Source organism: Ochotona curzoniae, unplaced genomic scaffold (assembly GCF_017591425.1).
Source record: "Ochotona curzoniae isolate NIBS_2020 unplaced genomic scaffold, NIBS_Ocur_1.0 contig_908, whole genome shotgun sequence".
In the NCBI taxonomy this organism is placed as follows: domain Eukaryota; kingdom Metazoa; phylum Chordata; class Mammalia; order Lagomorpha; family Ochotonidae; genus Ochotona; species Ochotona curzoniae.
The window spans coordinates 18,255,487-18,283,363 of NW_024466607.1; the positions used below are offsets into that span (position 1 = coordinate 18,255,487).

At 45.1% G+C, this 27,877-nt stretch overlaps 1 protein-coding gene across 5 annotated transcripts in view; it reads left to right on the forward strand.

Annotated features, from left to right (window-relative positions):
* Nucleotides 1-27,877, forward strand: part of CACNA1D (calcium voltage-gated channel subunit alpha1 D) — a 419,352-nt gene that overhangs the window by 277,302 nt on the left and 114,173 nt on the right. For 3 of the 5 annotated variants that reach the window (XM_040994635.1, XM_040994634.1, XM_040994638.1), the window contains exons 4-8: nt 1,342-1,481; nt 12,307-12,449; nt 16,797-16,949; nt 17,467-17,663; nt 24,995-25,098. In XM_040994635.1, the coding sequence (XP_040850569.1) occupies nt 1,342-1,481; nt 12,307-12,449; nt 16,797-16,949; nt 17,467-17,663; nt 24,995-25,098 (737 nt within the window). Of the gene's footprint in view, nt 1-1,341; nt 1,482-12,306; nt 12,450-16,796; nt 16,950-17,466; nt 17,664-24,302; nt 24,407-24,994; nt 25,099-27,877 lie in introns of all 5 variants that reach the window. The other 2 variants (XM_040994637.1, XM_040994639.1) reach the window with 1 other exon arrangement.

A 27,877-nucleotide genomic window follows, 5' to 3' on the forward strand; every position in this document is an offset into this window, starting at 1 on the left:
CACTGGCTCAGTGTCTAGAGCTGAGCCAATCCCAAGCCAGGAGCTACTTCCAGGTTTCCCACATAGGTATAGGGTCCCAAGGTTTTGGACCATCCTCCACTGCCTTCCTGGGCCATAAGCAGGGAACTGGATGGGAAGTGGAGTAGCCAGGATACTAACCAGCACCCATATGGGATCCCAGAGCATACAAGGCAAGGATTTAGCCATTGAGCCATGTGCTGGGCCCTGTGCTGTTTCTTTTTAAGGAAAAGGACCATGGTAGGGTATTTTCATAATCCTGGTCCCTGGCACGGTGACTGTCAGGTGGTGGAGGTACTCATGAATTCTTTACTAAGCCAAAATTCTTTTGCCCTTTTGCACAAAGCATCTTAGTAAAGTTCATGACTTCCATTTCCCTAAGAACCTCAGCAGCTTTCTGTGGATCTTGCAGCCAAAGCTTGAAGAGTTTGAGGTTGTTTCTTATTTAAATAACTTCTCACTAGGAAATGCCTCTTGGAAAGCTCATTTTGCACATGCGCCATCAGTCCATATTTCTGTTGAAACCAAAGCCCTGTAAAGGAAACATTTTATGGAAGAGCAGAGACCATGTGTGGACCTGCTGATTGATGGGTTTGCCACAGTGTAATGTGGTTGTGTGGCTTGGCACTGGAGAGGCTGTCCCAGTCATCAGCCCTCAGCTGGCACCACTGAGGTCTGTGCAATCAAAGGGAATGTCTACTAAGGTTGGTGGGAGCAAAGGCGCTGGAGGCTGAGCCCAGGCTTCCTGAGCAAGTGCAGAATGGCCGTAGGCAGGCAGTGTATCCTCTCAGTCCACTTTCTTGCTATATGGGCTGGGAAACCAGGGGTGGAGGAAGGGAGGAAATGTGCTTAAGGTCACCTTGTTGCTTACACTCTGACTTGGAGTTCAGTTGTAAATCCAAGAGCAAGAGAAGGTCCACATAGAACCCTCCTTGCTTCTGGCAGAAGACGTCCTATCTGAAACTTCCTTTGGAACCTTTCATGCATCTGACTTGGCAGTCTCAGGCAGAAATCATGCTGTGTGTAGCGAATGTGTGCAAATAACAAACACACTGGTATCCAAGGCGAACTCATTGCACACACCCATCAGGACAGGTGGCAAAATGCAATCATGGGATGAAAAGCATTTTACACATAGTTGCTTATGAGAAATTCAGTACTAGAATTAAACTGCCTTCCTGGCCCAGGTGCAGAGTAATTGTTTTATTTCTTACCATAAAATTGCTTAGAGAAAAAAAAAATGCTTGTGTCTCTGAGATGCTGATTCTAATTCCTGCTTTTCTTTTTTTTTTTCCTGGCATGTTTCTTTGTGTGTCTTCACAGGAAAAAGTAGAATATGCCTTCCTGATTATTTTTACAGTCGAGACATTTTTGAAGATTATAGCGTATGGATTACTGCTGCATCCTAATGCTTACGTTAGGAACGGATGGAATTTACTGGATTTTGTTATAGTAATAGTAGGGTAAGTCCCTCTCACTTTGGCTAAATGTGGATGTGGAATGCGGGAGGTCGGGCATAAAGAGAACACAACCTTTTGAAGGAAGATGGCTGCTCTTTGATGCCCAAGCCGTCCCAGGGTCTGTCTGGAGGTTTTTAAGAATGGTGATCTGGCATCAGCCTCTGGGGCAGAGAGTGTTGGAGAATCTCTCATTGTCGCTCCTCCCTCTCTTCAGTAGCATCCCCCAGAAGGGAGCTGAAGTTGTTCCTGGGGAAGTTGTTCACCTTACAGAGCCTTGGATCTCCACTGATAGAACAACGCAGCGGGAATGGCCAGAGCTTTTATACCTAACACCCTGCTAGTTTAAAAAAAAATGAATAAAGCCACCAGAGCAGTGAAGTACTCTGCTATCAAATATCATTTGAGCAAAGCTATTCATGTTTTCCCTCCTGACATGTGGGAGAATCTCTGGCAGAATATCTGGCAATGTACCATTCCACCTTAAGGAAGTTAGTCATGTATCTGGCACAAGATAAAATGCAGACATATAGGTCTTCTCTTGGAGTCTTGTTGCAAATAGAAGACATCAAAACTTAATATGAAAATTAAAATTAAAATGGGTAACCTGTATGTCTGAACTTGAAAATCTTGCCAGCAAGAGAAAAATGAACTAGTGTCAGAGCAGCACTGGGTTTGGACCAAATACCCACATAGGAAGATAAACCATATCCATCCTCCGAGTTTTACTTGCCCTAGCTGTAGAATGGATTGCTTCCAAAATAATATTTGTCTCCAGAAAGATTTTAAAGTAGCATCTCTGTTTTCATCTCCATGACTTGTGTCAACTGCCTTTTGTCCTTTACTGTCAAGTCGAGGTGATTTTCCTTCTGGTTATCCTTTTACTATGAATCTGTTGATTTTTTTTTTCATTGGAAACTAATTCTGCTGGCTGCTGAGAGATTTGTCCTTTGAATCCAGGAAGTTAATATGGGATCCAGAGCATCAACCCAGAGGAATTACTTTTCCAAAACCCACCACAGTACTTTGCATCTAACGCATCATTCCAAAGGTAGTACTCCTGAAAGGAATGAGTGGTGGGTTTGTGCTGTGTCTTCCTGTATTTGGTGGACTCAGTCAGAGAATAAGAAGGACTCTGATGGCTTTCTTCTGGAATAATTGTGCTGTATTTCTCCTAGCACCAGACTACAGGATCAGTTAGCTCTGTTTCTTGCATGCTTATATTGTGATCACCTTGACTTTCTGCCCAAGACATCTTTAGGCTCCCAGCAGGATGATAGGACATCATCTGAACCTGTGCTGAATAGAAGAGATAGCAATACGTTCAGGCAGGCCAAATGGCTGAAACTTGAGACACATGGGTGGGAAGGGGGGAACTTTTCTAGGGAAAGAGTTCCAGAAATTCACCTCAAGGTTCTCTTGGCTGAAGTCTAAGCTATATATGAGGGGAATGTGGTTCTTCAAGGTCAGAGAAGCTGTCAGAAAAATGGAATAACTAGAGGCCTGTAAAAGTCATACTAATTAGCGATCACCTAGGACTGGAAGATGTTGAGAAAGCCCTGATTAGACACCTAGACTATCCATAGAGACCCCAGAAGAGCCATTAGCGAGGGGGCTAAACTAGCCCTAGAGAGGGTCAGCTAAGTGTAGCCAATAGAGCCAAATCCTGGTCTGTCCAGCCTGCTACCTATTTTTATAAGTAAAGTCTTACTGTAATATATCTACACTCATTAACAGAACTGAGTTGAGTAATTTGGGAAATATTCTGAAAATGTCCCAACCCCTGCTCTAGAATAAATGATGTTTGGAAAAACACCTAAAATGGATCAAACTGATAGGCAAGTGAATGGTGGCCACCACCAACACAAAACTTAGAATACTTTAAAAGAAGACAATGCAAATCCTGATTTATAACAATGAAAATATCCAGGGTCTAGTCAGAAATTACTAGACACAGGAAGAAATGTGACTCAATCAAGAGGAAAGTTCATCAATGGAAATGGACCCAGAAATGACAAGAGGTGATTCCATCAACAGAGAAGGACTGCCCAAAACTTCAAAACTGGCATGTTTTAAAATTCAAGAGCAGATTTTAAAATGAGTCATTCATTTAAAATAAACATTTTTTAAATCCATCAGCTATAATTATGTTTATGGACTTGAACACATGACTGTAATGAGCAAAGAGTGGAGACTCTATAAAGAAACAACCATAAGTTCAACAATTGAAGCATCTGAAATGAAAATTGCCTTGGCTTAGCTTATTAGCAGGAGAAAATACTCACATAACCGGAATATACAAAAATAACACTGAGGAATAATAAGGATAAGAATGAGCACTACTTCTGTGACCTGTGAGGAAATATCTAGTGGAGTGGTCTAACTTGGAGCATTAGAAGGAGAGCAGTGGGGCCTGGAGTGATAGCTTAGTGGTTTAATCCTCATCTTGCATGCACCAGGATCCAGTATGAGCACTGGTTCATGTCCTGGCCACTCCACTCCCCATCCAGCTCCCGGTTTGTGGCTTGGGAAAGCAGTAGATGTCCCAAAGCCTTGGGACCCTGCACCTATGTGAGAGACCCAGAAGAAACTCCTGGTTCCTGACTTTGGATTGTCATGGCTTAGTTCCGACTGTTGTAGCCACTTGGAGAATGAACCAGTGGAGAGATCTTTCTCTCTGTACCCCCGTCTCTCTGCATATCTGCCTTTCCAATAAAAATAAATATATCCTTTAAAAAAGGCGTGGGAGATAACTCAGAAAAAAATATTTGAAGAAATGGTTTCCAGTTTTCCAAAAATGATAAAAAAATATAAATGTACAAATTCCTGAAGCCTAACAAGCCACATTAAGACACCCAAAATCATTAAAAGATGTTAAAAAAAAAGGGTAAAATATTTCCTAAAATGTTTTAAGAAGTTTAGGTGTATGAAATGTATTGATTTTTCAGGTTTTTTAAAGATTTAATTTACCTTTATGTGAAAGGCAGAGTTACAGAGAGAAGGAATGAGAGATTCTCTACCCACTGGTTCATTCTACAGGTGGCTGCAATGGCCAGAGTTGGATTATCCAAAGGCAGGAGGTTGTTCTGGTCTCCTGTGTGGGTACAGGGGCCCAAGGATTTGGGCGCTGCTCCTCTGCCTTTCCATGCTACTAGCAGGGAGATGAATAGAAAGTGAGCAGCTGGGACAGGAACTGGCACCCATACGGAATCCTGACTGTGCAGCTCGTAGCTTTACTTGCTATACCATAGTGCCAGTCCCAAGAGAAAATCTTGAGACAGAAAAAAAAAGATGGCTCAGACTCTACGTGTCCGTAATTATCCCAGAAGATAATAGCACATAGGGAAAATGTCAACCTAAACTTGTTCTTCATTGGAATATCTTTAAGACTAAAGTCAAAATGCCAACTTCCTTAGACAACCAAACTTAATGCGTGACTGACAGACCCGCACTGTCGTCAGGAAATTGATTGACCTGCCACCCAGGCTCCCCACATTTTGTGGTAGAATGTCTGGATTCGAGTCCCAGCTCTGTTCAGATTCCAGCTGTTACTGCACACTCTGCTGGACCACAGATTGAGTTCTGGGCTCCTGCCTTTGACCTGGCCCAGCCCCAACTGCTGTGGGTATTTTTTTGGAGACTGAACTACCAATCAGAAGATCTCTCTGGCTCTGTATGTCCAAAAAAGAAAAAAAGGTGGTAATAATTCTTCAGGCTGAGGGAAAGTGATATTCAGCTAGAAATACAGACTTACAGAACAGGAATGAAGGATGCAAGAACGAGCAAATGCACAGTTAAATTAAGACTTTCCCCCCTCATTTACAAAAATCCCTAAAGGTAACCGATTGTGTAAAGCAAAACTAATGACAGTATGCTGTGGAATTCATGTGAAATATTTTACGACATAGGGCAGGAATAGGAGAATAGTTATATATGCTTGTCCAGTGTTATATAGTAATTAGAATGATAAAATACTGTTTAAAAATAGATTGTGGTAAGTTGAAGGAAAGGTGTGTGTTATAAACCCCTACAGTGTGGATTAAAAAACTGATTTGTAGACCAAATCTAGTTTAAGCTTTTTTCCTCCACCTACATAAAATCTTTTATTTGCCCACCTGCTTTAACACGTAAATATTCTGAAAGGTACACTTTCCTTGTCTCAATGTTTTTGGTTTTGGTTAATGGTATTGTTGACTGATTGTGACCCTATGGCCTGCAAGTACTAAAAATATTTACTGTCACATTGCAGAAATGCACAGCAGAAACAATAGCCAACACCACAGACATTTCATTTGGTTCCACTTACGTAATTTTGGATGATACAGTGAAGAAAATTTGCTGATCGGTGGGTACCTAAATTGTTCTGTGCCAATCAGCTGAAACCAAGAGCAGGGCTTTCAGTAGAAATTGTTACCAAGTGGAATCCTGAAATGTTTCCTAGGATTAGAACAAGAGATAAAATGCAGCTTGATCAGTGAGATCCTGAAGACAAAACTCAAAGCAATGGCTACCAAGAAGTGCAAGCGGTCTAGTTACAGCAAAAGGAATTGGTCAAGAGTATAATAGCCACAGTTTCTCAGGTGCCCGAGGTGTTTTGCGTGCTGACTTTCCGAAGGGCCAAAGAAGGGTAGCATCTGGTTATTGGGCGAGTGTTCTGAGAAAGCCCAAACATTCGCAGGAAAATGCCTGGAAACTTTGCCAGAATCCTCTTTCCCCATCCTAACAACAATTCTGCTAATAAGGGCAGTTCAACATGAGTTTCTGTGAGAAATCACGGGCTGCCCATCTGGCCACCTAACTTGGCTCCTTCTGACTTTTTGTGTCTAAACTCAAGAACAAACGGGAACCTGATGTTTGTCACTTAGCAATGTAGGAAGACTTGGACGGACAAGGTTGAATTCCCAGGACCTCCAGTTCTGCAGGGATGGACTCAGTGACTGATATCACCGTCTTGGGGTGTGTCTTAAGCTGGAGAAGCTGAAATTGGGAAATAAAGCTTAATTTCTTTCCTTTAATTCTATTTCCCATAAACGCAAATTCTGAAATGTGCCTTTCTATAAAAGCAACCAATTCTTAGTGTCTATAAGAAGCCTATTTTAAATATAGGGCAAGTGTAACTAATCGTTAAGGGAATAGAAACATATAGAAAGAGAATGCAAAAGCTAGTCAATTTAAAATTAGACTGACAGTATTAAAATCCAGTAGACTTCAGAACAAGAAATATTTGGGTAGTGAGACAAATGTTATACTGACAAGAATCAGCGAAATACAAGAAGCAAGAACTGACAAGATAGGTAAATCTAATTATAGTTGTACCTTCTAATAGTGTGCTTAGAAACACTGTTAGGGTCTACGGCCATACCACCCTGAATGCGCCCGATCTCATCTGATCTCGGAAGCTAAGCGGGGTCAGGCCTGGTTAGTACTTGGATGGGAGAAATACTGCTAGAACATTAGGTATAATATCACAATGAGTATAGGGAATATGCCCTCAACCAACTTATTTTGTACTTTTTAAGAATTCTTCATCCACAATACATGTTTTTTCATGTACATGTGGGACATTCACTAGAATCTCAGTGAATTTGCAAGTATTAAAATGTCTTCTGAACAATTTGACAATGTTTCTAGATTTTAAAATGGGTTAAAATATATAAAAATGGGAAATTTCGTTTACTAGGCATGGGCAGTAGAAAATGCAATAAACACATCTATATCAGAAACTATGAAATATGAAGGTGTAAAGTTTGCTAAAATGATGAAACCTTGCTGAGAGATGAAAGAAGACCTGAATGGAGTTACATGCCTTGTTTACCAGTAGGAAGACTCAGCAGTGTTAGGGCCGTGGTCCTCATGATGAGCACGAGGGTGAACTCTCATGCATGATAAATCCCAACAGCATTTTGGTAAAGATGGACAAGTATAGTCTGATATATTTATATGGAATCCAAAGAGGCTGTGGACCAACCAGAGAAGCCTTAGAAAGGAAAGCTGGAACTTGATTTAATGCTTGCTGTAAAATTACAGGAGTCCATACAGTGTGGCAGTGGCATAGGGGCAAACATGAAGTTCAGTGACATTGCATGCAGAGTCTACAAGTAGATCTGTATGTATGTGATCAGTCAGCTTAAAGACATGTCAATAATTGAGTGGATTGAGGAAATTATTTTCAACAAACTATGCTGGGACAATGGTTTCTCTTCTGGCCCTGCACCTGCTATCTCTGCCCTTTCCCTCCCTGACTCAATATTACTTTCAACTGAATAATATATATATGTGTGTGTATATGTATATATATATAAAATCTAAAGAATTTGAGAAAATGTGGAAAAATAATCTTTATGATTTCAGGGTAGGGTAGGCAGAGGCTTCTCGAGACCTTAGAAGCCACTTAGCCACATTGGACTATATCAAAATGCATAACTTGAAGACAATGTGAAGAAAGTGAAAAGGCAAGACACGGATTTAGGAAACAGCCTCCATGGGATATAGATCCAACAAACTACTGGAATTTAGAGTACATAAAGAACTCCTTACTACCCAGTAGTGACGAATCAACCCAACAAATGGGCAGAGGACCAGGACAGATCTCAAGAGAAGACACGTGAAGAGTGAGCAAATACCTGGAAACATCTGTCTTGTTAGTAATTAGAAAAATGCACTCCAAAGCCATAGCAACAGCAGCACATGCCCAGTAGAGTTCCTCATTGAAAAAAGATGAACACCACAAAACATTAACCAGAACATGGAGCAACTAGAACTCTGATAAACCACATTGAAAAATGGCAAGTGGTATGATCACTTTGGAAAAATTAGTCATTTTCTTATGGTGTTGCACATACACTTACTGGCTGTATCACCAGTTCTCAGCATAAATATTTATTCAAGATAAAACACGTGTCAACAAAACTTTTTTTTCTGTACCGGGAAGAACTGGACACAACCCAGATAGCAATTCTTAGGTAAATGTATAAAATCATTTGTATGTTTGCATGAAGGAGTATTCAGCAATAAAAGTGAAATGAAAAACAGTTTGGGTGAATCTCAGAAATGTTACTGCAAGCAAAAGAATGTAAGAAAAAGAAACCCCTGAGATAATAGCCAGTTCATAGATAACGAAGGCTGAGCCTCTGGAATGGGACTGCAAAGGGGCTTGAGCGAGTAGCTTGAGACGTGGGAAAGAATTGTCTTGATTGTATTTTTTGATACTTTGGCTTATCTGTCAAAACTCCTCTTACTGTACACTTTATTTTTTCTGGTTTACTTATTTGAAGGGCAGTTCGAGCTTCCATCTGCTGGTCTACTTCCAAATGGTGACAATAGTTAGGACTGGGCCAAGCTGAAGCCAGGAGTTGGAAACTCTATCCGGGTCTTCCACATGAGTGTCGGGGGCCCAAGCACTTGGGAAAACTGCTGTTTCCCCAGGCGGATAACTGGGAAGCTGGATTGGAAGTAGAACAAACAGGATTCAAACCAGCACACATACAGGATGCTGGTGTCACAATAGGCAACTTATCCCACTGTGCCACAATGCAAGCCTCTTTAAATGGATGCATTTTGTTTTATAGAGTTATGTCTTTTTTAAAGTCATCTAGGAAGACAGTGTAAGGTAGAACTGAACTGGGATCATAGGTCTTTTTCTCAAATATGAAGAGCTCTAGAATAGCAGATCATTCTTTAAAACATATATGGGGTGGGTGATGCTACAATGGTTAAAACGTATCTTAGGATGTCCATGTCCCGTATTAGAGTGTGTGTTTTTGATTCCCGGCTTGGGTTCCTGGATCTGGCTTCCTGTTAATATACACCAGGGAAGGTAGCAGATACTGGGTCAAGTAGTTGGGTTCCTGCCACCCATGTAGGAGATCTGGCTTGAACTCTTGGCTCCCAGCTTTGGCTTTGCAGACATTTAATAAATCAGCAGATGGGAGGTTTCTTATCTCTGTCCATCTCTTTCTCACCTCTGCTTCTCTCTGTGCCTTTGAAATTAAAAGTAAAATAAATTTTTAAAAATAATATGCTAAATTGCAGCCCAAGAAAGATCAGAAGAAAAGTTTTCAAAAGGGAAAGAGTGGGATGACTCTTTCTTCCTTTAAATCAAATTCCGACTCGCTGAATTTTCCAACTGCAGTCTGCATCTCCATCCAATGGAGTCTTCCATTCCAATCCCCAGTGACCTATCACTTTTGTCAAGATTTCAGGGAACCGAGACCTTGAGAAAGTGATGGCTTCTCAAGGCAGCTATTGATAGTGCAACCATAGAGGGCTCGATGGGTCTACCGGCACTGAAGGGGTGGGCGCAGGCCAGTTTGGTCCCACCTTTGTGACTGGCCAGTCAGATCTGCTTGCAACATCCAGGTTTCTCACTCGAGCATCTGTGAAGGCCAGTGGGGTCCTGGTTCTGTTGCTTCTGATGCTTGTCTACTTGGCCAGTTTCTCTGGTTTTTTTGCATTGGGGTCAGCTTATCAGCATAACCCAGACTTCCACACTGCTTTTGCCTTCTGTGATGCTTCAAGCACCTGGTACAGAGTAACTTCCAAAAAAGTCCATGGACGGCATAATTTTAAAAAGTCAAATCTACACCTAATATTTTATAACATGTATTCCCAGAAAGTTTTGAAAGAACCCCCCTCTCCACCAACCCAAAAACTGTCACTGGGTGGGACAAAGCACCAGGAGTGAGAGTCTGAGGGTAAGAAGGAGAAGAGCAGGGGTCTTGATCTTTGTGGTTTTCGGATTTTGCAGAGAGGGAGCCCGATTTTTTTTTTTTTTTTGCCTGTGAAGGAGCAGGGATTTGCTAACCAGAGCTGGAGACACATACTTCAGTCCGACTCCTTCCCACCCTGTTTGATACGGGAGTGGCTGGCAGGCAGTGGTCCGGCACAGACTTTCCTGAAATGGGGCAGGGGACATCCTCCATGTGTTTTCAAGGACATTCCTAGGAACGGGACACTGAGACCATGAAGTGTGCGTTGCAAAACGCCCATCACTGAAAGGAATCTTAAGTCACCACCTGCATAAATTACTTTTCCAAACCCTTTGGGATGAAAATTCCTGTGGCTTTCACATTGCAGACGAGTTTGAGGTTTTCTTTCTTCCTTTCTCTTTGTTTTTGTGTTTAAGCTCTGAACTTGCTCTGGAGGAGAGACTTTGAACTTTGCCTTGCTGTAGGGTTTTCAGTAATTAGAAAAAAATATACGTATGCTAATGAGCAAGAGAGAACTGTCATGCTTGACCCATTTCCCCAGTCATAGCTGGGGAGAGCCCAGCATCAGACTTTGCGAAGATACAGGCCTGGTTTGTTTTTCCCTGCTGCCTGGGTTCATTGCTAATTGCTGTGCTATTATTAAAACACAGGGCTGGTCTGTAAATGGCCCAGAATGACACGCCAGTCCCTGATCAGGGCTGCAATCGGACCACCCTGTGTTTTATGGACCTGGTGTCTTGGCAGTCCAGAGGCCTGCCAATCGTGGCAGTTTCTGCTTTGGTTGCTAATTAAACTTTGCAAACCTTCCCTTTGTTGCTGGGCCAATCACTCCCACAATCTGATTGGCCAGAGTTGATGCTATGCGAAATGGGCAAATTTATATTTATTCTGAAAAATGAGCAACAATTCTGAAGAATAAATATTTATCCGAAAGAGCAAGAGTAACTGTCAAATGAGCAGATTGCATGAAAATAGCTCTTTCCGAAAAACCTTCCGAGAGTAGGAAAAAAAAAAATGCACTCAGGCTGCCAGACACAATATTATTCTCTCAAAAGAGAAGGTGCAATACCGATACCTTACTTCAGGTAACTCCTTTTGGTCTTCACTCAGTTGCTGAGCAACTGGGATTCGCATCTTTGTCTAAATAGCCCTCCAAGAGCCCAGCTGGGGGCATGTTGGGGGCCGCGTGGAAACCTCCATCTGTTCACATGTGGGGCTTTGAAGTTCCACATTGATGCATCCATCAGATAGTTTCTTAGCGTGAGCTCTGCATCAGGAATGGTTGTCGGGGCTAGGCTAGACCAAGGGAAGAGGTGAGTGGAACAGACCGAAATTCCCCATTCTTACAAACTGGTGTGCCAGGGCAAGGAGGTAGGCACATGCCTGGGTTCATGTGTTAGCTCTGCTTCTCCTTGTAGGACCTCAAGCAGGCTGTTGGCCCTTGAGGGTTTTTACGTATGTGTCAGTGGTGTTGTTTTTAAGATTATTTTTTTTTTGGAAAGTGTTAAAACAGGTCTCCCATCCACTGGTTTCACTCCTCAGATGACTGTAACAGCCAGGGATGGGGCAGGCTAAATCTGGGAGCCAAGAGATTTTTCTAGATCTCCCATGTGGGTGCAGGGGCCCAAATACTTAGGCCATTTTCTGATGCCTTTGCAGACCATTAGCAGGGAGTTGGATAGGAAGTAGAGCATCTGAGAGAATGAATTGTGTCCACATGGGGTGCCGGGAGGTGGCAATTCTTGTTACATAACATTATGTGAAGAGCAGTGAGGTGACCCATGAAGGACCCAGCAGTTACTGAGGGCTTAGCGGGGACCACCTGGGTCACTCTTGGTATCATTGGATCTCCAGTGAGTCCCTTTTGGGGTTGGTGCAAAAGCAGATGAGGTGGGTGCCCATCCCAGAGCCCCGCAGGTACTTGAGTCCTGTTTAGAAGCCACAGCATCCCACTCCACCACTAACCCTGCTTTTTTCTTTTTCTTTTTTTTTTTCCTTTGCATTGCTATTGTCCTCTCGAAACAGCAGCCACAGAATTAGTCCTTGTTCAAAACCCATTTGCACCCCCATCCTGCCTGTGCATCCCTGGGTGACAGACTCTAAGCTCCCTTTGTCTCTTTCAGGTTGTTTAGTGTAATTCTGGAACAATTAACCAAAGAAACAGAAGGCGGGAGCCACTCCAGCGGCAAGTCAGGGGGCTTTGATGTCAAAGCGCTCCGTGCCTTTCGAGTGCTACGACCTCTTCGACTCGTGTCAGGAGTGCCCAGTAAGCACCTCTGGTTTCCCCCGGGGGTGGGCTTATGCTGGCTTCTTCCTCTGGGTGGCCTCGGGCTCAGGAGACACACTATGGACAGGGGAGGAAGGCCCTCTCTGTCCCCTAGAATCCCTGGGATACCCTGGCATGGTCACATCTGCTGATGTTGTCTTCCTGAATGTGTCAAACAGAGACTGTGAAGCCAGGTGCCCAGAGAACTCGTCTTCCAGCCTCCTGGTTCCAGGCAGGTCTCTGTTGACGGCCACTGCCACCTGCCCACTCGTTTGAACGAGGGCAGCTCATGGAGAACAGTGTATCCAAGGGCTTTGCTGAGGCCTCTGTTCAAATTGGAGGAGGTGTGGTGGGACGGAGGCCAGAGGATGGTCCTTCCATGACCTCCTATACCATTAGGGGGAGAAGAGGCAAGAACTTCGACTTCCTTACCTGTGTGAGGAGGCGTGGTGGCACCTGCCACAGGGGTGATGCTGAGAACTATGGGAGATGCTGGAGCTGGGGCCCCTGACAGGATCTCTGGAACAGAGAAGGCACTCAGAGCGAGAGCAACTGCTTCACTACGCGCTGAGATGCCCAGCAGGAGCCCTGGTTTGTCTTGGGTTCCAGGTCAGTTGGAGCCTCACTGAGGTAGAACAGAAGCTCTACCGGTGCTGGGGCCGGGAGCCACCAGCCTCTTCTTCCTCCCTCAGGGGTGTGAGATCTGCATTATGGGCTCTGCCCCCAGTGGGGCTCCCTTGGAGTAGAAATCCTAGCACCTCACCCTAGCACTGGTGTCTCTGCTGGTGGCCTGCTCAGGCTGGAGCAGGGACAACACAGGGGCACAAGATGTGCCTGTTTTTTGTAGCTCATAAAGTCATCGGAAGAATAGTGGGTTTTTTTTTCACTCTCCAGAATTTGTTCATGAAATTTTATTAAACCTGTTGGCCCTCAGAATGCACCCAAAATCTTCTGGAAAAAGAGAGAAACCTACTTCCAAATCTAACATTTTAAAATGTAGGAAGTGGTGTTTTATGTGTACTTGTTTTTCCAGATGGTTCATTTATTTTCATTGAAGAAAGATGAGCACAAGTCAAAACCGCAGAGCCGTCTGGAAGCAATTGAGAAAAAGAGCAGTACCTTGGAAGTGACTGGCTCTGCTGAGTGTAACGTGATTAAGTGAGAAGTTCAGTGAGCAAACGTGTCCTTTCTGATTCAGTTGTTACAGCTTAATCTAATACTGAAGTAACCACAATAGGCTTTTTCCTCTCAAAGAGCAAATGATGGGACAGCCTACCCATGGTGTGTGCCGTGTGCCTGCATGTGAGCGAGCCAGCGTCTGGTCAGTGCAGACTCCTAGAGCGTGCACGGCATCACGTCGGCCCCCTCGGCTGGCGAGGGTTTCACAAAGCCCGACGAGTGCAATCTCTCAGATAGTCTTGAGATGCTAAAAAAATATATTTTTTAAACATTTTCTTCCAAAGCATTGCTGTTTAAAATTGGAGAGGTCTGTGTCTTGCTCATGCACAGCTCATCAGGGAAAGATGGGCGTGTTATGTGTGGACCTTTGTGCTGTCTTGCAAGCACTGTGGTGAGGGATGTTGGAACCTCTCATCAAACCCAAAGGGTCTTTTTCGGGGGTAGGGTCCAGGGAGAAGGGGATAGAATCTGGGACATGCAATTTCCAGTGGTAGTGTACAGCTGTGGTTTGGCCTGTTTGTTTGTTTTAAAGCAAAAACATAACTAAGAGTTGTCATGTCTGCTTAGCTAGAAATTGTATATTTCCATCAAAACAGAGTTCATATTGTTCTGTAAGACCTGATGTTATGCATATGCAACATGTACTCATTCAAATGTTTCAAGCGGTGGCAGCTCCAACATCTGAGGAGTTGGTGACTGCTCATTCATTAGAAACTGATGCTGACTGGAATCAGCGTCATCAACCCCATATCTTCCTTTTGATGAGCAAACCAGGCCTCATTAGGAACTCTGAGTTCTTCTGGGCATATCCAGGCAGGACCAGGCAGTCTTGCTCCTGGTCTGGTGTCCTTTTTCCCATATCCCCAGGGCCTCCCAGATGGACATCCCACGTGAACTATACACAGAGGTGTCCAAGTCCATATTCAGATGCATAGGAAATGCAGTACACATAGGACCACTCATGTGGCTCACCGCTGTGGAGTGCATGAGCGCTAACTGCAGGATGATGATATTGAATAGTGTAGCCAAGTACTAACACAACGATGATGACAAAGTAGTCCCAGGAGATTAGAGCTGGTGTTTTCATTTCCCATCCAGGGATTCCTCTTAGGAGGTTAAAACCCTGAAAATTATCCTGTGATCAATTTTTTTTCCCCAGAAAAAAAAAACATTTGGATATCTAAATATCTCAAGGTGGCAGCACCTAGGATGTGAAGTTGAAATGAAGATCTTGCAAAAACAGGGCTGGGACCTGAGTTGAGGTGCAGTCCCAAGCACTCCACTTCTTATCCAGCTTCCTGCTAATATGCCTGGAAAAGTATCAGAGGAGGGTCCAAGTATCTGGAGCCCTGCCACCTGTAGGGGAAGATCAAGATGGAGTTTCAGGTTTCTGGCTTCAGCATGTACCAGACTTGACTGTTGGAAAGTGAAATAGCAGATGGAAAAAATCTGTCTTTGCCCCTCTGTCACTATTGCCTTTGAAATACACAAATAAACCTTAAAGTAAAAAAAAAAAAGGTGTTCCTAGGTCTGAAATACTATCCCTCCCCCAGTGCTGCTTACTCTGACAAATTTGTTCTGATTTTAAACTCACATGTAAAAAATAAAAGTGCACACACAGAGCAAGAGACAGACTGAACACCTCCACCTGCTGATTCACTTCCAAAGCCTGCAATGTCTCAGGACAGAGGGAACCAGGAACTGACTAGGTGTCCCATGTAGATGATGGGAACTCAAAGCGCATCCCTGGGCCCATGTTGACAGCAAACTAGAGTAAGGAACCCCAGATGAGACTCAAACCCAGGCACTCTGACATGAAACCCAAGTGTCTTACCTGTTGTCTTAACCTCTACACCAATCATCTACCCGATTTATAATTTACTACTGAAGCATTTCAGCTTCTTATTAGGTTCTTCTTTTCTTAGAATACACCTAGGGGCGGGGAAAAGATGCCAGAGAAGGGACAGTTTGACAGATAGAGACACAGTAGGGAGGGGAATGGGAAAGAAAAGAATGAACAGCACTGAGTGAGAACACTGGAGTCTGGGTCCTGCTGTGGGCTCGTGCCTCTCGGCTTTCCTTAGTCGGCCTGTCCTCTTTCATCCCCTAACCCTAATCCTGAGAGTTGACCACTGCCCCCCTTAGCACCATCTTATTCCCCCTCCCTGGCAGCCTTCCCTACACTGTGGCCAAGAGGGTTCCGTTTCTCCTATCTCTCATCTGACAAGGCCACCCCTCAGCTGTAGGGCACCCACAGCTCCGTGGTGTGTGAAGGAGTCAAACGCAGCAGACTTCTCACTGCTTTCTCTTCTCCACCTGCCCCACCTGTATTCCTGGAGGGCTGCCTATGGATGTGCTTGTTTTTGTTGAGGGCACTTGGATGAACTTCATAACCTTGAACTACTTCTCTGCCTCTGTCGCCCACTGCTGTCTGGTTCATCTTTCTAAAGCAGCTGCCTCTTGTCAGTAGACTGTTGGCTGGCTCCATAACTCAAATTCCAAACCCAGGACCCCTTGTCTCTGGCCATTTGGCAAGACTCACATCCCAGGCCCATGCAGTGCACACTCACTCCTGTGCTCTTGGCCTTTTACTCTTGCTCCCAGCCTTGCCTAGGCAAACCTGCTTCATCCTCAGGCCCTGCCCTGGGGGAAGCTTTTCAAAGTCATCTTCTGTGCCACCTACAAAGCCAAGTCTTTCATCTTCCTTAAGTATTAACGGTTTGGTAATTGCTCTAGAGCATTTATGTGCTGCCATTGAGTCATCTAAAGCATTTAGTTCTGTCTTCTGGAATGCAGCCTCTTGGGGAGAAGGTGTTTTATGTGACACGTGTGTGTATTGTCCAAAGCACCAAGCCTTGATTTCCACGTGCAGAGGTTTTGCTGACTGGGTGAACAAAGGCACAAGTTGGTACCAACTATGCCATCCAGCAGTGCCGTCTCTAGGTCATAGTTTTTCCTTCTATCAAGTGAGGAAATTGGATTAGATGATCTCTCCAGTTCCTTTGAAGCCCATATCATATCCGAGATTGGTGTTAATTGAGCACTTTGAAATATCGTGGAGTTATACTGCCGGATGTCACCAGTAGAGCAGGTGTCTTGAGGAATTACATAGGTATTTATCACTGAAGTGTCTCCCCAGCTCACAAATTTATTTTTTCTCTTTCCTAGGTTTACAAGTTGTCCTGAACTCCATTATAAAAGCCATGGTTCCCCTCCTTCACATAGCCCTTTTGGTATTATTTGTAATCATAATCTATGCTATTATAGGATTGGAACTTTTTATTGGAAAAATGCACAAAACGTGTTTTTTTGCTGACTCAGGTGAGTAATGGAAATGATCACTAACCTAACTTTAAAGTTTGGGTTTTGTTTAAAAAAAAAAAAAAACTTACGTGATTTTGGGAAAATCTAAAACAAAATGAGTGGGTGGCAGGGATGTCAGATACACCAGTAAGCCTGCTGAGCATGTTCTTGGCATGAATTATGTTTAAAATAAATGAGAGTATAGAGTGTTTTCTTCCATCCTTCTGACCTGTGTCAGTATGTCCTAGCAAATAAGGGGAGGTTCTTCTGAAACTAGAATGTGAGGCAAACTGATAGCACTGTGTGAGGATAAGAAGTTACAGTGGGGGTGCAGATGGGTGAGGGAGCAGTGGGTCCTGACCAGGCATAGCAATAGACTCCATTGAGACTTTCAGTCTTGAAAGAGGAGTTGGAGGCGGCTTGGATGGGAGGTGGAATGTGTGGGCCCCAGCATGGACTCTTTCTTGGCTTCTGCCAGCTGGGATTTCCTGAACTCCCTCTGCTGAGTGCTGCACCCTACTTGCTCTTCCTGCAGATATTGTAGCCGAAGAGGACCCAGCCCCATGTGCGTTCTCAGGGAACGGACGCCAGTGCACAGCTAATGGCACGGAATGTAGGAGTGGCTGGGTTGGTCCCAACGGAGGTATCACCAACTTTGATAACTTTGCCTTTGCAATGCTCACCGTATTCCAGTGTATCACCATGGAGGGCTGGACGGACGTGCTGTACTGGGTAAGCAGCACCAAGGAGGGTGTGTGTGTAGCACTGTTAGCCAAGAAGAGCCCTCTAAGTCAGCTCTTAGGGAAAGGAAAGAAATTGGCCATCTTTTCACTTAGCCAGCCGCATTGTCCTGCTCCTCCAGGCCATGGTTTCAGTTCCCGAAGGCGCCTGCATGATGTTGGCTTCTGGCCTGTAGTCTCCTACTGCCCAGGGCTGCCTGGGGGTTAGGACCTAGTGTGCCTAGTAGTTCTTGTTGGAGGAAGTTCAGGAGTCCAGGGCTCTCCAGATTAAACCCTCAAAGAGCCAGGGAGTCATTCCCCAGGTTACAGGTTTCTGGGCTTCTCCCTGATAAAACTGATGTTTTGTACATTGGGGCAGGTTGGTAGAATCTGAAGATAACGAATGTAAGTTGGATACCTTTGGTGCTTCTCATAATGGGTCCTTAAATCCATTGCGAGATTTTTCCCCATTGTAATATTTTCTTTTATGTCTTTGGTATGACTGTAAATCACTCCTGCCAAATCCTGGGTTATCTTCCTTTAACTTAGGGTCCAAAGAACCCAGGTAGAGAAGGGATACCAAACTTCCAGACCTGTTAGGTCCCATCAAACCACTGTGGAACTGGTTGGACGCCTTCCTGGTGGGTGCCATCTGATTTTTGTCATTCCTGTCAGAGCCACAATGATTAGCCATGAATACAGTGTGGTACTATTTTTAACAGCCATTTCCCTAAGCAGATTTTTTAAAAAAGATTTATTTATTTATTCCAAAGTTAGAGTTACAGCGAGAGCAACATACCTTCCATCCAACCAGTTCACTCCCCAAATGGTTGTAACAGGTGAGGATGGGTCATGCCCCCAAGGCAGGAGTTTCTTCTAGGTCTCCCACCTCGGTGCAGGCCCCCAAACACTTGGGGCCATTTTGCACCACTTTTCTCAGGCCATTAACAGGCAGCTGGATTAGAAGTGCAGCAGCCAGATGTGAGTTTGCGTTCTACTGGGACGCCGGCATCACAGAGTGGCTTTACTTGCTATGCTCCAATGCTGCCATCCCCGCAAGCTGCTTCTGAAAATTCACAGAAGTTTAGAAATTATTTCCCATGGTACAAGATTTGCTGAGGGGAATTAGCTAGCATAGATTTTATTCCTAAAATTGAAAAAAAAAATAAGTCCCAGTGGAACTAATCAAGATTCCGATAATGAGTTGTTAAAAGGAAATTGGTAGTAAAGTACTTTGAATTGGCAACTTCTAGTTGGAAGACCTACAAATTAAGAAGTAGCTTTCATAGTTTCTAAATGTTAGACAGGTTAATGGGTGTCCTATTTCCATAACTTTAGAATGAAACCTATACTAGCTTTTTGCTTCTTTTAACCAGTGAGTCTTAAGTTTCCAGGGTTGTAGAAGATCCTCTTTGTTCAAGGTTAGCTGAGGAAGGTAGGTTTTTACCTCTAGCCCTCAAAGTGTGAGTCTAGTCAGGGGGATGAATAGTAAACATTGCCAAATGTTATATCTTGCTCTTCTTCTTTCCTTTCCTTTCCTGGCTGTTGTAGGAGTGTTTGTGAGTGTGTGAGTGTGTGTGAGATGGTGTGAGTGAATGCATGTCCATTATGTCCATGAGATAACGTGCTTCCATGCAGAGTAGGAAGATGGATTGTATTGGATGAGCCATGGCCATAGCCCTGCAAGGGGGTATCCAATCAAGTAAAAGGTGCATTTCCACTGTTGTCTTCACCACCTCTCCTGGTGAGGTTAGCTGAGGTTTTAATCCTGGTCTTCCTTAAAGTTTCTGGTAAATACTAAAAATACCATCCAGGTAACCCATGCTGTAGGCCTTCCCTCTCTTCCCCAAAGCATGTAGAAAACAGCACTTGATTTTTTTTTTTAATAAAAATAAGCATCTGTGATTTGTTTTCTCTCTACATTGTCCTGTGAATTTTCAGCTCCAGATCCAACCTGTCTTGGCTCATCATGGGGAGTCTGAGATGTTGTGTATATGCCCATTGAGTCTCATTCACAAAGGTTTTCCTATTGTCAAGCAGTGAGCACTCTGGGAGTGTTGTAATGAACAAGAGAAGCCACTCCATACCCAGAAATAAAGATTTCTGCTTGCTTTCTCGAGAAATTTTAAGTATCACTTAGGATGATAGAATTACCATCTTTGTTGTTAAAATGACAGTTCCATGTTTAATAATTTGACATTATAATTACATTCTTGATGAATTACCTGGAATCATTGTTCTGTTGGAGGAGCTTGTAATTCATAAACAGTATCCCGGTCTGCTTTCCTTTAGTTCTAGAAAGTCTGGGATCTTAAAGGAGTACATGGTAGAGAGAAGCCACCGGACATCTCCAGGGTCCTGCAGTGAGTAGTTGAGGTCCTCGATCTAGAACAGGGATCTGCAGGTTTCATTTCAGAGAATTTTTAGAAAGGAATTGACTGGACAGGTAGGAAGATAGGGAGTGTACCCATCCATTGATTCACTGTTCAAATGTCTGCCACAGCCAGGACACTCAGGCCAAAGCTGGGAGCTCCACCCAGTCAGCTTTCCTATGTGGGTGACAGGGACTCCATTCCTTGAATGGTCACCTCCCACCTTGTGGGGTGCCAGTTAGCAGAAACTTGTTGAGTCAAGGTCAGGGACTCACACCCAGGCACTCGGATATTAGATAAAGGCATCCCCAAAAGTGTCTTCACTGCTGAGCCCAATACCTACCCCATGCAGTTTTCTTGATAAAGGACCAAATGATAAACATATTTTCCCCCAGCCAGCCCTACAGCCCTGCAGCTGTAATTGTATGATGATGTGACTCTAGCCCAGAAACACCCCACCACTGTCAACAGTATCACCACCAACCCCAGACACCGTGTAAGATGTGTGTGGCTTTGTTCCCATTCTTTTTCATTTACGGACCCTGGAGTTTAGTTTTCATTCCTTTTTTTTTATTGTACCAGTAACCACTTACAAATATGAAAGCCACTTTTAGCATGAGGGCCATAGGAGAGCAGTCTAGATTTGGATATGGCCCTCCAGTGATAGTTATGGGGGCTTTGGTGTAGACTAGAACCCAGGACTGGGTCCTTGTGGCATCCTTTCCCTCGTCAGCAGTCGGCGCATCCCTAGAGAACACTAGGGGGCAGCTGAGCCATGTCTTCCAGAGTGTTCTCTAAGAGCTTAATCTCTGCAACGCATCAGGACTGCTTTTAATTACTTGTTGATTGTATTTATGAATTCATCACAGAGCTAAGCAGGAGCCAAGGAACCATGCCTCCTTGATCTTTTATGGGCCCTAGTCAGTTGGAAGCCACACAGCTGTGTCTTAGGACAGAACATCCCAGCCCACCACAGTGCCTGGCATAGAGCAGGTGTTCGGCAAGTTCGAGGGAGTTATCCTTCCAGAGGACCAAACCTGTTGCCTCATTCGTGTAGATGGGCCATGTTTGGACATATATTCTTATCCACAACTACGTAACATCTTGAGAGATATAAGAGATTAGATTTTACATATTGATTGCATGCCAATTTCCCAGTGCTTTAGGTGTTGGTGTGGTGGGGACGGAGTGCTCACAAAGAGACTGTTGCACATCTTGTCAGATTTATTTTCCAACAGTGAGAGCAAGCTCCTTCGTGTGGGGGTTCTCGAGAACCCTGGCAAAGGGATGGCAGGAGCTTGAGAAGGGAACTGCAGGTGGGTCCTCCATGCAGAAAGCCACATGATGAGCCATTTGGGTGGGTAGAGTGGAATCGTGAACATCTGGTGGAAAATGAAAATGATCCCACAGCCACTTCATAAAGTGAGCTCCATAAATGGAATTGATGTGCCACGGACTCATGTCTGTTGCCCGTGAAGGCAGTAGGCTGTGTAGCACAGGGATGGCACCTCAAGGCCAGGCCAGGCTGCTTGTCACTGACCCTCTGAAGACTTTAATTTCCTTGTCTACAAGTTGCAGCATTAGACTGCATGCTTTGACCTTCCCCTCGCCCCCCACTGGAAGGAATTTTTTTTCGAATTTGGTGACTTTTTTCTGAGTGTAGAAAATTAAAAATACTGGTGTCAGTGGAGAGCTGTCCATGTAAGTCACATATGGCCTCTTGCCTTAGCAATAAGCTCTCTTCTCAGTGCTGTACACACTTGTGCAGATACCTCTGTCCGAACCTCGCCAGCAGTGCTCAAGTCAGCTAACAGTCTTGTTCCTGTGAAATTCCTGTCTGGACCATCAACAGAGGGCTTGCCTTTCTGCTTTCTGAGTCCCTGAGCCACAACCAGTCTACCAAGTATGCAGCAGTTAGGAAAACAAACAAACAAAAAACATCAGTTGGCCTTTAATTTGAGACAAATATCCACTTACACCTTTAAATGAGGGAAAACTGAAGCTAAATGTGAATTATGTCTTGGGCACTAATTGGCATTAGCTCATGACTTGGATGTAAAAGTTTTTAAAGGCAAAGAGCTTCTGGTCACACTGGTTTCTCCATTGCTGAGATGAGGCACACCAAGTGAACTCTTCTCATGGGGACATTGTGGGGAGGAGCTTGGCAGTTCCCTCTATACATAAGAAAAGGTCAGAAATATATTTGACTTTGAAAAGGGACTTGGTTGTGAGAAGATTTCATGGGGAGAAAGACTGGTCTGTGAGGCCCGTGTCGTGTGTGTTATCTATCTCCTTGCCAGAGGTTGAGCCTACAGTGGCTTTGGCTGGACTCTGGCCTGTCCCTGCTTATCATTCCACATGATGCTTGCGGTTTGAGAAAACATGAATCTGTTGGACACTTACTCCCCAGAAATTAATTTGTTTTTTTTAATTTTTTTCTTTATTTTTGACAATCTTTACATAGTTAATTAGGGCACAAAGTTTCAAGGGCTACAGGAAAGTGGGTAAGACTATTATTTCCACATTTTTTTCCTGTATCTGGGGTAAAGGGGGAGATAAAGGGAGAAGCTCCACCTTGTCTCCCACCCATCCCAGGTCCCTGATGTGGGGCATGCTCGAGGGTCTTGCTCAATTTGACTTTTTTTTTTTTTAAGAAATCTTTCTCTTCCAAGTGAAACAGACAGCAGCTTGAGACCTGAAGGAAGGTTGGTGACACAGATGGCCCAGCCAGCTGACTTTCCACAGCTGAAGAAGAGGGACATTTTCTAAAAGGAGCCTGGGCCTTGCCCATCCTCCCTGCCATGTGCCCCTGAACCCCACTAGGGAAGTCTCAGGCCCCAGTGATCAGCTGAAGCCTAGCTTAGGACATTGCACCCAGCCAGCCTTCCACTGCTCCACACAGGGGTTTTTGAAACTAACTTTAGTGGTCTAGTTGCTTAGGAAGAATTACCCTCTGCCTTCCTGCTGAAATTAGTTTATCCAATTTAATTAGATCAACAATTGCAGCCATGGCCCTGGCTCATTCATTACTCTAATTGCCGGTGTAAGATGTACAGACTGATAGGAGTTATATTAAGCACATCAATTTTCATGTGGCCAAACAGGTGTTTCATAAGGGATTTAATGGCCTCTCCCTTAGACTCTGGCAACAGATGTTAGGTAATTTTTTTTAATATTCTTTTTTCCTATTTGGCTTTTGCATGAGGCAGACATTGAGAAATGCATCAGCTTCATTTTGTAAAGGTGAAACTTGGAGCCAGAAGAAGTGCAGGCAAATGCACCCTGACAAGGCTTAGCACCTGCAGGGTGAGAGATGGATCTGTCAGATTCTGGGTCTTCCAATGGAATCAGGTCTAGGATCATCCTTTCTATCCCCCGGCTGGTCCTTAACATCTCCTTCCTGGGAGAGGTGTTAGGCCATTTGAACCCTTGCTTACTTATACTGCTGGAACATTCCTCCAGCTGTGATCCCTAATGTGCTTGTTTGCTCCAGCATGGAAGCAGCCTACTCCCATTTCACCTCTGGGAAGGTCTGACAGAGGTCATGTCTAATTGTACAACTTGAGCTTTTGCTGGAAGCAGGGGTTCCTCTGGCCAACCCCTCTGTCATCTCTAATCCCAGAGCTGGGGCTGGTCTTCCATGGGGAGCTACCAAGATCACTGCCATGCTTAGGGGATAACAGCTTTTTTCCTCACCTGCACCAACCTCCTGACCCCTTTATTCAAAAGGCAGAGTTCCAGAGAGAGAGAGATTGATCTTCCATCCATATTCTGCTTTCCTAGGCATAGATAGAAGCAGAGCAACCAAAACTCAAACTGGTACTCTGATATGGGATGCCAGCATCGAAGGCAGCAGCCTTACCTGTTACACCATAGGGCTGCTCTGCACTGTCACAAATTTTAAAAGCAAGGCTGCACTAATGAACTTGGGCAGTGTAGAGAATAGATTCCAAGTAAGCATTCGTTTTAACTCCCACCAAGACTTATTCTGAAAAATTCACATAGCAAGGCAGTTTCCTGTGAGAAGGGGTCAACTCCTGGCTGATTTCCCTACCAGTGTCACAGTCAGCTGTTGGCCTGAGAGCATTGATGACTCTTCATGCAGGGTGTGTGTGGGTGTGGGTGTGCGGGTGTGGGTGTGGGTGTGTGTGCGCGTGCACATTGGCTGCTGTCAGTGTTAAATTAAACATATAGAATGCTGTCTCTCTCTAACATGACCCTCTCTCCTTACTAGATTCTCCTATTAACCTGCTCCTGTGAGACCATCTTATTTCTTGCAGATGAATGACGCTATGGGATTGGAATTGCCCTGGGTGTATTTTGTCAGTCTCGTCATCTTTGGGTCATTTTTCGTACTAAATCTTGTACTTGGTGTACTGAGCGGGTAAGCTGCACCTCTTTCATCTTGAAAGCAGAGTCCTGAGGCCAGCTGCCAAGACCACCCAGGCTGTGTAGCCAGGGTAGGGAGGAAGGGGTAGGTTGCCAATGTGTCCTCCAGGATCCTGGCTTTCCTGCTGAGGTGTTCCAGGTTGAGCTGTTTCCTGGAACCTCACCAGTCTTCAGGAGAGAAAGTGAGAAAATAATTCTTGACCAGGAATTAATTGGCATGGTTGCTTTGGATTTAATAATTTCCCATGGCTTTGCCTGTTTTACTGTCTTAAAATAAGATACATTTATAATGGCTTTATTGGCCTGGATCCAAAAATCATGCAGGCATATAGGTTTTTTAAAAAAAAGTAGCTAAAAGGAACTGGTCTGTGCCAACTTTTGGTAGGTCCTGTTTGTAAAGTTCAGCAGCCCAACTTGGTCTTAATTGAAGGAAGAGAGAGGAGATAGAAGGAGCCCAACCCAGTTCTTGTTGTGGCCCTGCTTCTTCTGCTCATTCAAAGCCCTAAGTGGTCTGGCAACTGCTCCTCTGGGCTCTGCTCATTGGTTAATGGATAACTGATGACTGATCTGCTTGCATTTACAGGTAAATGATGCGATAGGATGGGAATGGCCTTGGGTGTATTTTGTTAGTCTCATCATCCTTGGCTCATTTTTCGTGCTTAACCTGGTTCTTGGTGTCCTTAGTGGGTAAGCAGTTGGATCTGTGTTGCCCACTGTCCCCACTGCCACATGGCAGGCAGCTCTCTCTGTGTGTCTCCCAGCTGCTCTCCTACCCCCACCTCACTATAGCTTTTCTGCATGTCTTTGAATTCTGGTGGCCCCTCCGTGTGTTGCTTTTGGTTTGAACTGTGGTTTTTCTGCCTGTATCTGTGAGAGTCTGTGTTTTCTGATGCTTGCCAAGCACTACTCATTTCACAAAAGTGTGGCCCCAAAGCCAGCCACATTGCTTGTGGACTGGTCCAGGTGGATTCCATGGATCTGAGAGGCTTCTCAACCTTGATGTCTCCAGAAAGGGGCCCTGGTCTCTTGTGATTCTGTTTCTCTTCCCATGTACCCTGGCTCCTCTAGGTCACAGTCGAGGCATGATGCATACTTAGTTCAGGTTTCATTGTACAGGTGAGATGAGCATACATTGCCCATAAATACCCAATAGTTTTAAACCATTTGGATCTGCTGCTCTCACTGTGAGACTTGTTCCTCTAATTCAGGTTTAACGCTGCCTTGTGGAATCTGTCTTTAATGCAGAACGATGATCTGCCTTTGCGCGCACACCTCCTGGGCCCTCCTTGTGGTTTTCAACACTTGGAGGTCTGTTTACCTCCTGTCTCCTGTGCATTGAACAGGCTCAGCAGAGATGGACTCGGAGTGAGGATGCCATGTGGTATGGGACCTTGCCCCTGCCCATGATTGGCGAGGCCAGCCCAGAGCTCCTGTAGATGGCTTTGCTCCCTCAGCCTTCTTTAGATGCCCTGGAAAACAGTACAGTAGAGACAGGAGCTGGGGCCTACCCACACTCTCTTAGAAGGATGTCCAGCAGGTGGCCCATGCTGGGGGGTGCAGAGAGGAGCAGCACCAGAGGCCTAGAAGGTGCCCATGTGCTCCTCAGGAGCCTCTGGGACTGCACTGAGGCAGGCAGACCTGGGGATGTCATGCCGATTGCATCTCTGGGTGTTTCCATTCTCTTCACTTGCTCTCCTTAGGTCTCTGTGGGGCTGCAGCTCAAGGTGGGGCGTCAGGGGGAGGGGGCCATCTTCACATATATGGTAGAGTCAGGAAACACCATTTTTGTCCCTTCTTAAGCCTTGCTATGTATTTGCTTTCCCTGACTTGCCTGTGGTATTTCCCAAAAGTGCATGTTGAGAATCCTCATTGAATGTACTTGGTTTCACCCCATGGTCTCCCACTTGATGCCTTCATGTAGCTAAGTGGCCCAAAAAGCTGGCATCCTCCAGTGGGAAGATGGGGCTGGGACTATGCTGGAGGTTCTCAGCCTTGTGCCCTGCTCAGGCTTCTTCTGAAGATCCGGTGCTCCCCAAACCTCCCGTGCTTTTACTAAGAACTTGAGAACCCCCTTCCTGCCGAGAGACCCTCTGGGACTTTGGGTTAGGGTCAGGAGTGTGAGAGTGGCATTTATCCCTGGAGAAACCTCCCCAGGAGCTGCCCATACAAGGTTAGTAGCCTTTCTGTTGTGAATTCCTTGGCGCCCTGTGTCTCCTGAACCCGACTAAACTGACGGAGGCCATGGAAACCACTGATTTTAACAGTGCCAGTGACATGCCTTATCTTTGAGCCTTGCCAGGCAGGAACTGCTGTCCCGTCCCAGCAGGATGCAGTAAAGATGGGAGCCAAGTCTTGAAGGGCTCAAGAAAAGTATGAACTATGAGTCTGGGAGGAGGGACCCCCCCCCCCCCCCGCCACCACCACCCCCACCACCACACACACTGCCACTCCTCCCCGTGGTAATGATGGAGTTCAATATACAGCCTGCAGGAGGTACCCAAAGCTGGAGGATTAAAAACATTAAAATAAAAAAGGTACCCCTCCACCCCCAACCCCCCATTGGGTAGAACAGCTGTTTTACTGAAATGCATTTGAGGGAGAATAATACAGTTTTGAAAACCATTTCTGTGCGTCAAAACAAACCGAGATCCTGGCAAAGGAGAAGGTGAATGACATGTGAATTTTTCAGAGGCAACGCCAGGCTTTCTGGTGATGTTAACCATCAGTTCATGCTGTGCCCAGACTGCTAGACACTGCATGCCACCCACGCTGTACCTGGGAGGACACGTTGGTGACAGGGGCCAAGGGATGGCAAGATCAGGCTCTGCTGAGAAAAGCTCTCAGTCACAGGCTGGGTCTGTTTTCTGAGTCCTGTTGTGCACCCAATTCCAAATCAGAGGCCTGAGCACCTGGGTGGCTGATGCACAGGGAACAACCTGGGCTCAGATGGTGGCTGCGAGTTGGGGAGGCCAGCTGTGAGCAGTGCTCTGGACAAGGTTCCCAGGAGAAGATGAGGATGGCCCTAACTGGCCTTGCGGTTTGATGTTAAGTTGCCACTGAGGAAGTGGTTCCATGTGATGGGGAATTGGGAAGACTGTGGCTCTTGAAATTTGGTGAGCTCCTTGTCCCTTTGGGGGTTTTCCTCAGTAAGCAAGTAAGTGGGCATGTTGGTGTTGAGTTTCTATAGAACCCTTGCTGCAGTCTTGGGCACAGGGCTGACCCATGTTGGGCTGGGTCCCAAGGAGGAAGCCTCCCAAGAAGCGGCCTGGAATACCTCGGTTCTGTCCTGTCAGAGTGCTGTGTTCCCTCTGGGACTTGACTCGGACATCCTAAGATGTGGTCTCCTTGTATTACGACCAGGGGTGTTCCTGTCTGGTTTTCTCATGCAGAATGGCCCCAGCAGGGGTGGAGAACATCTGGGCCATATAAGGCCTGTGAAAGCATTTGGTCTGGCCTTGCTGGGGCA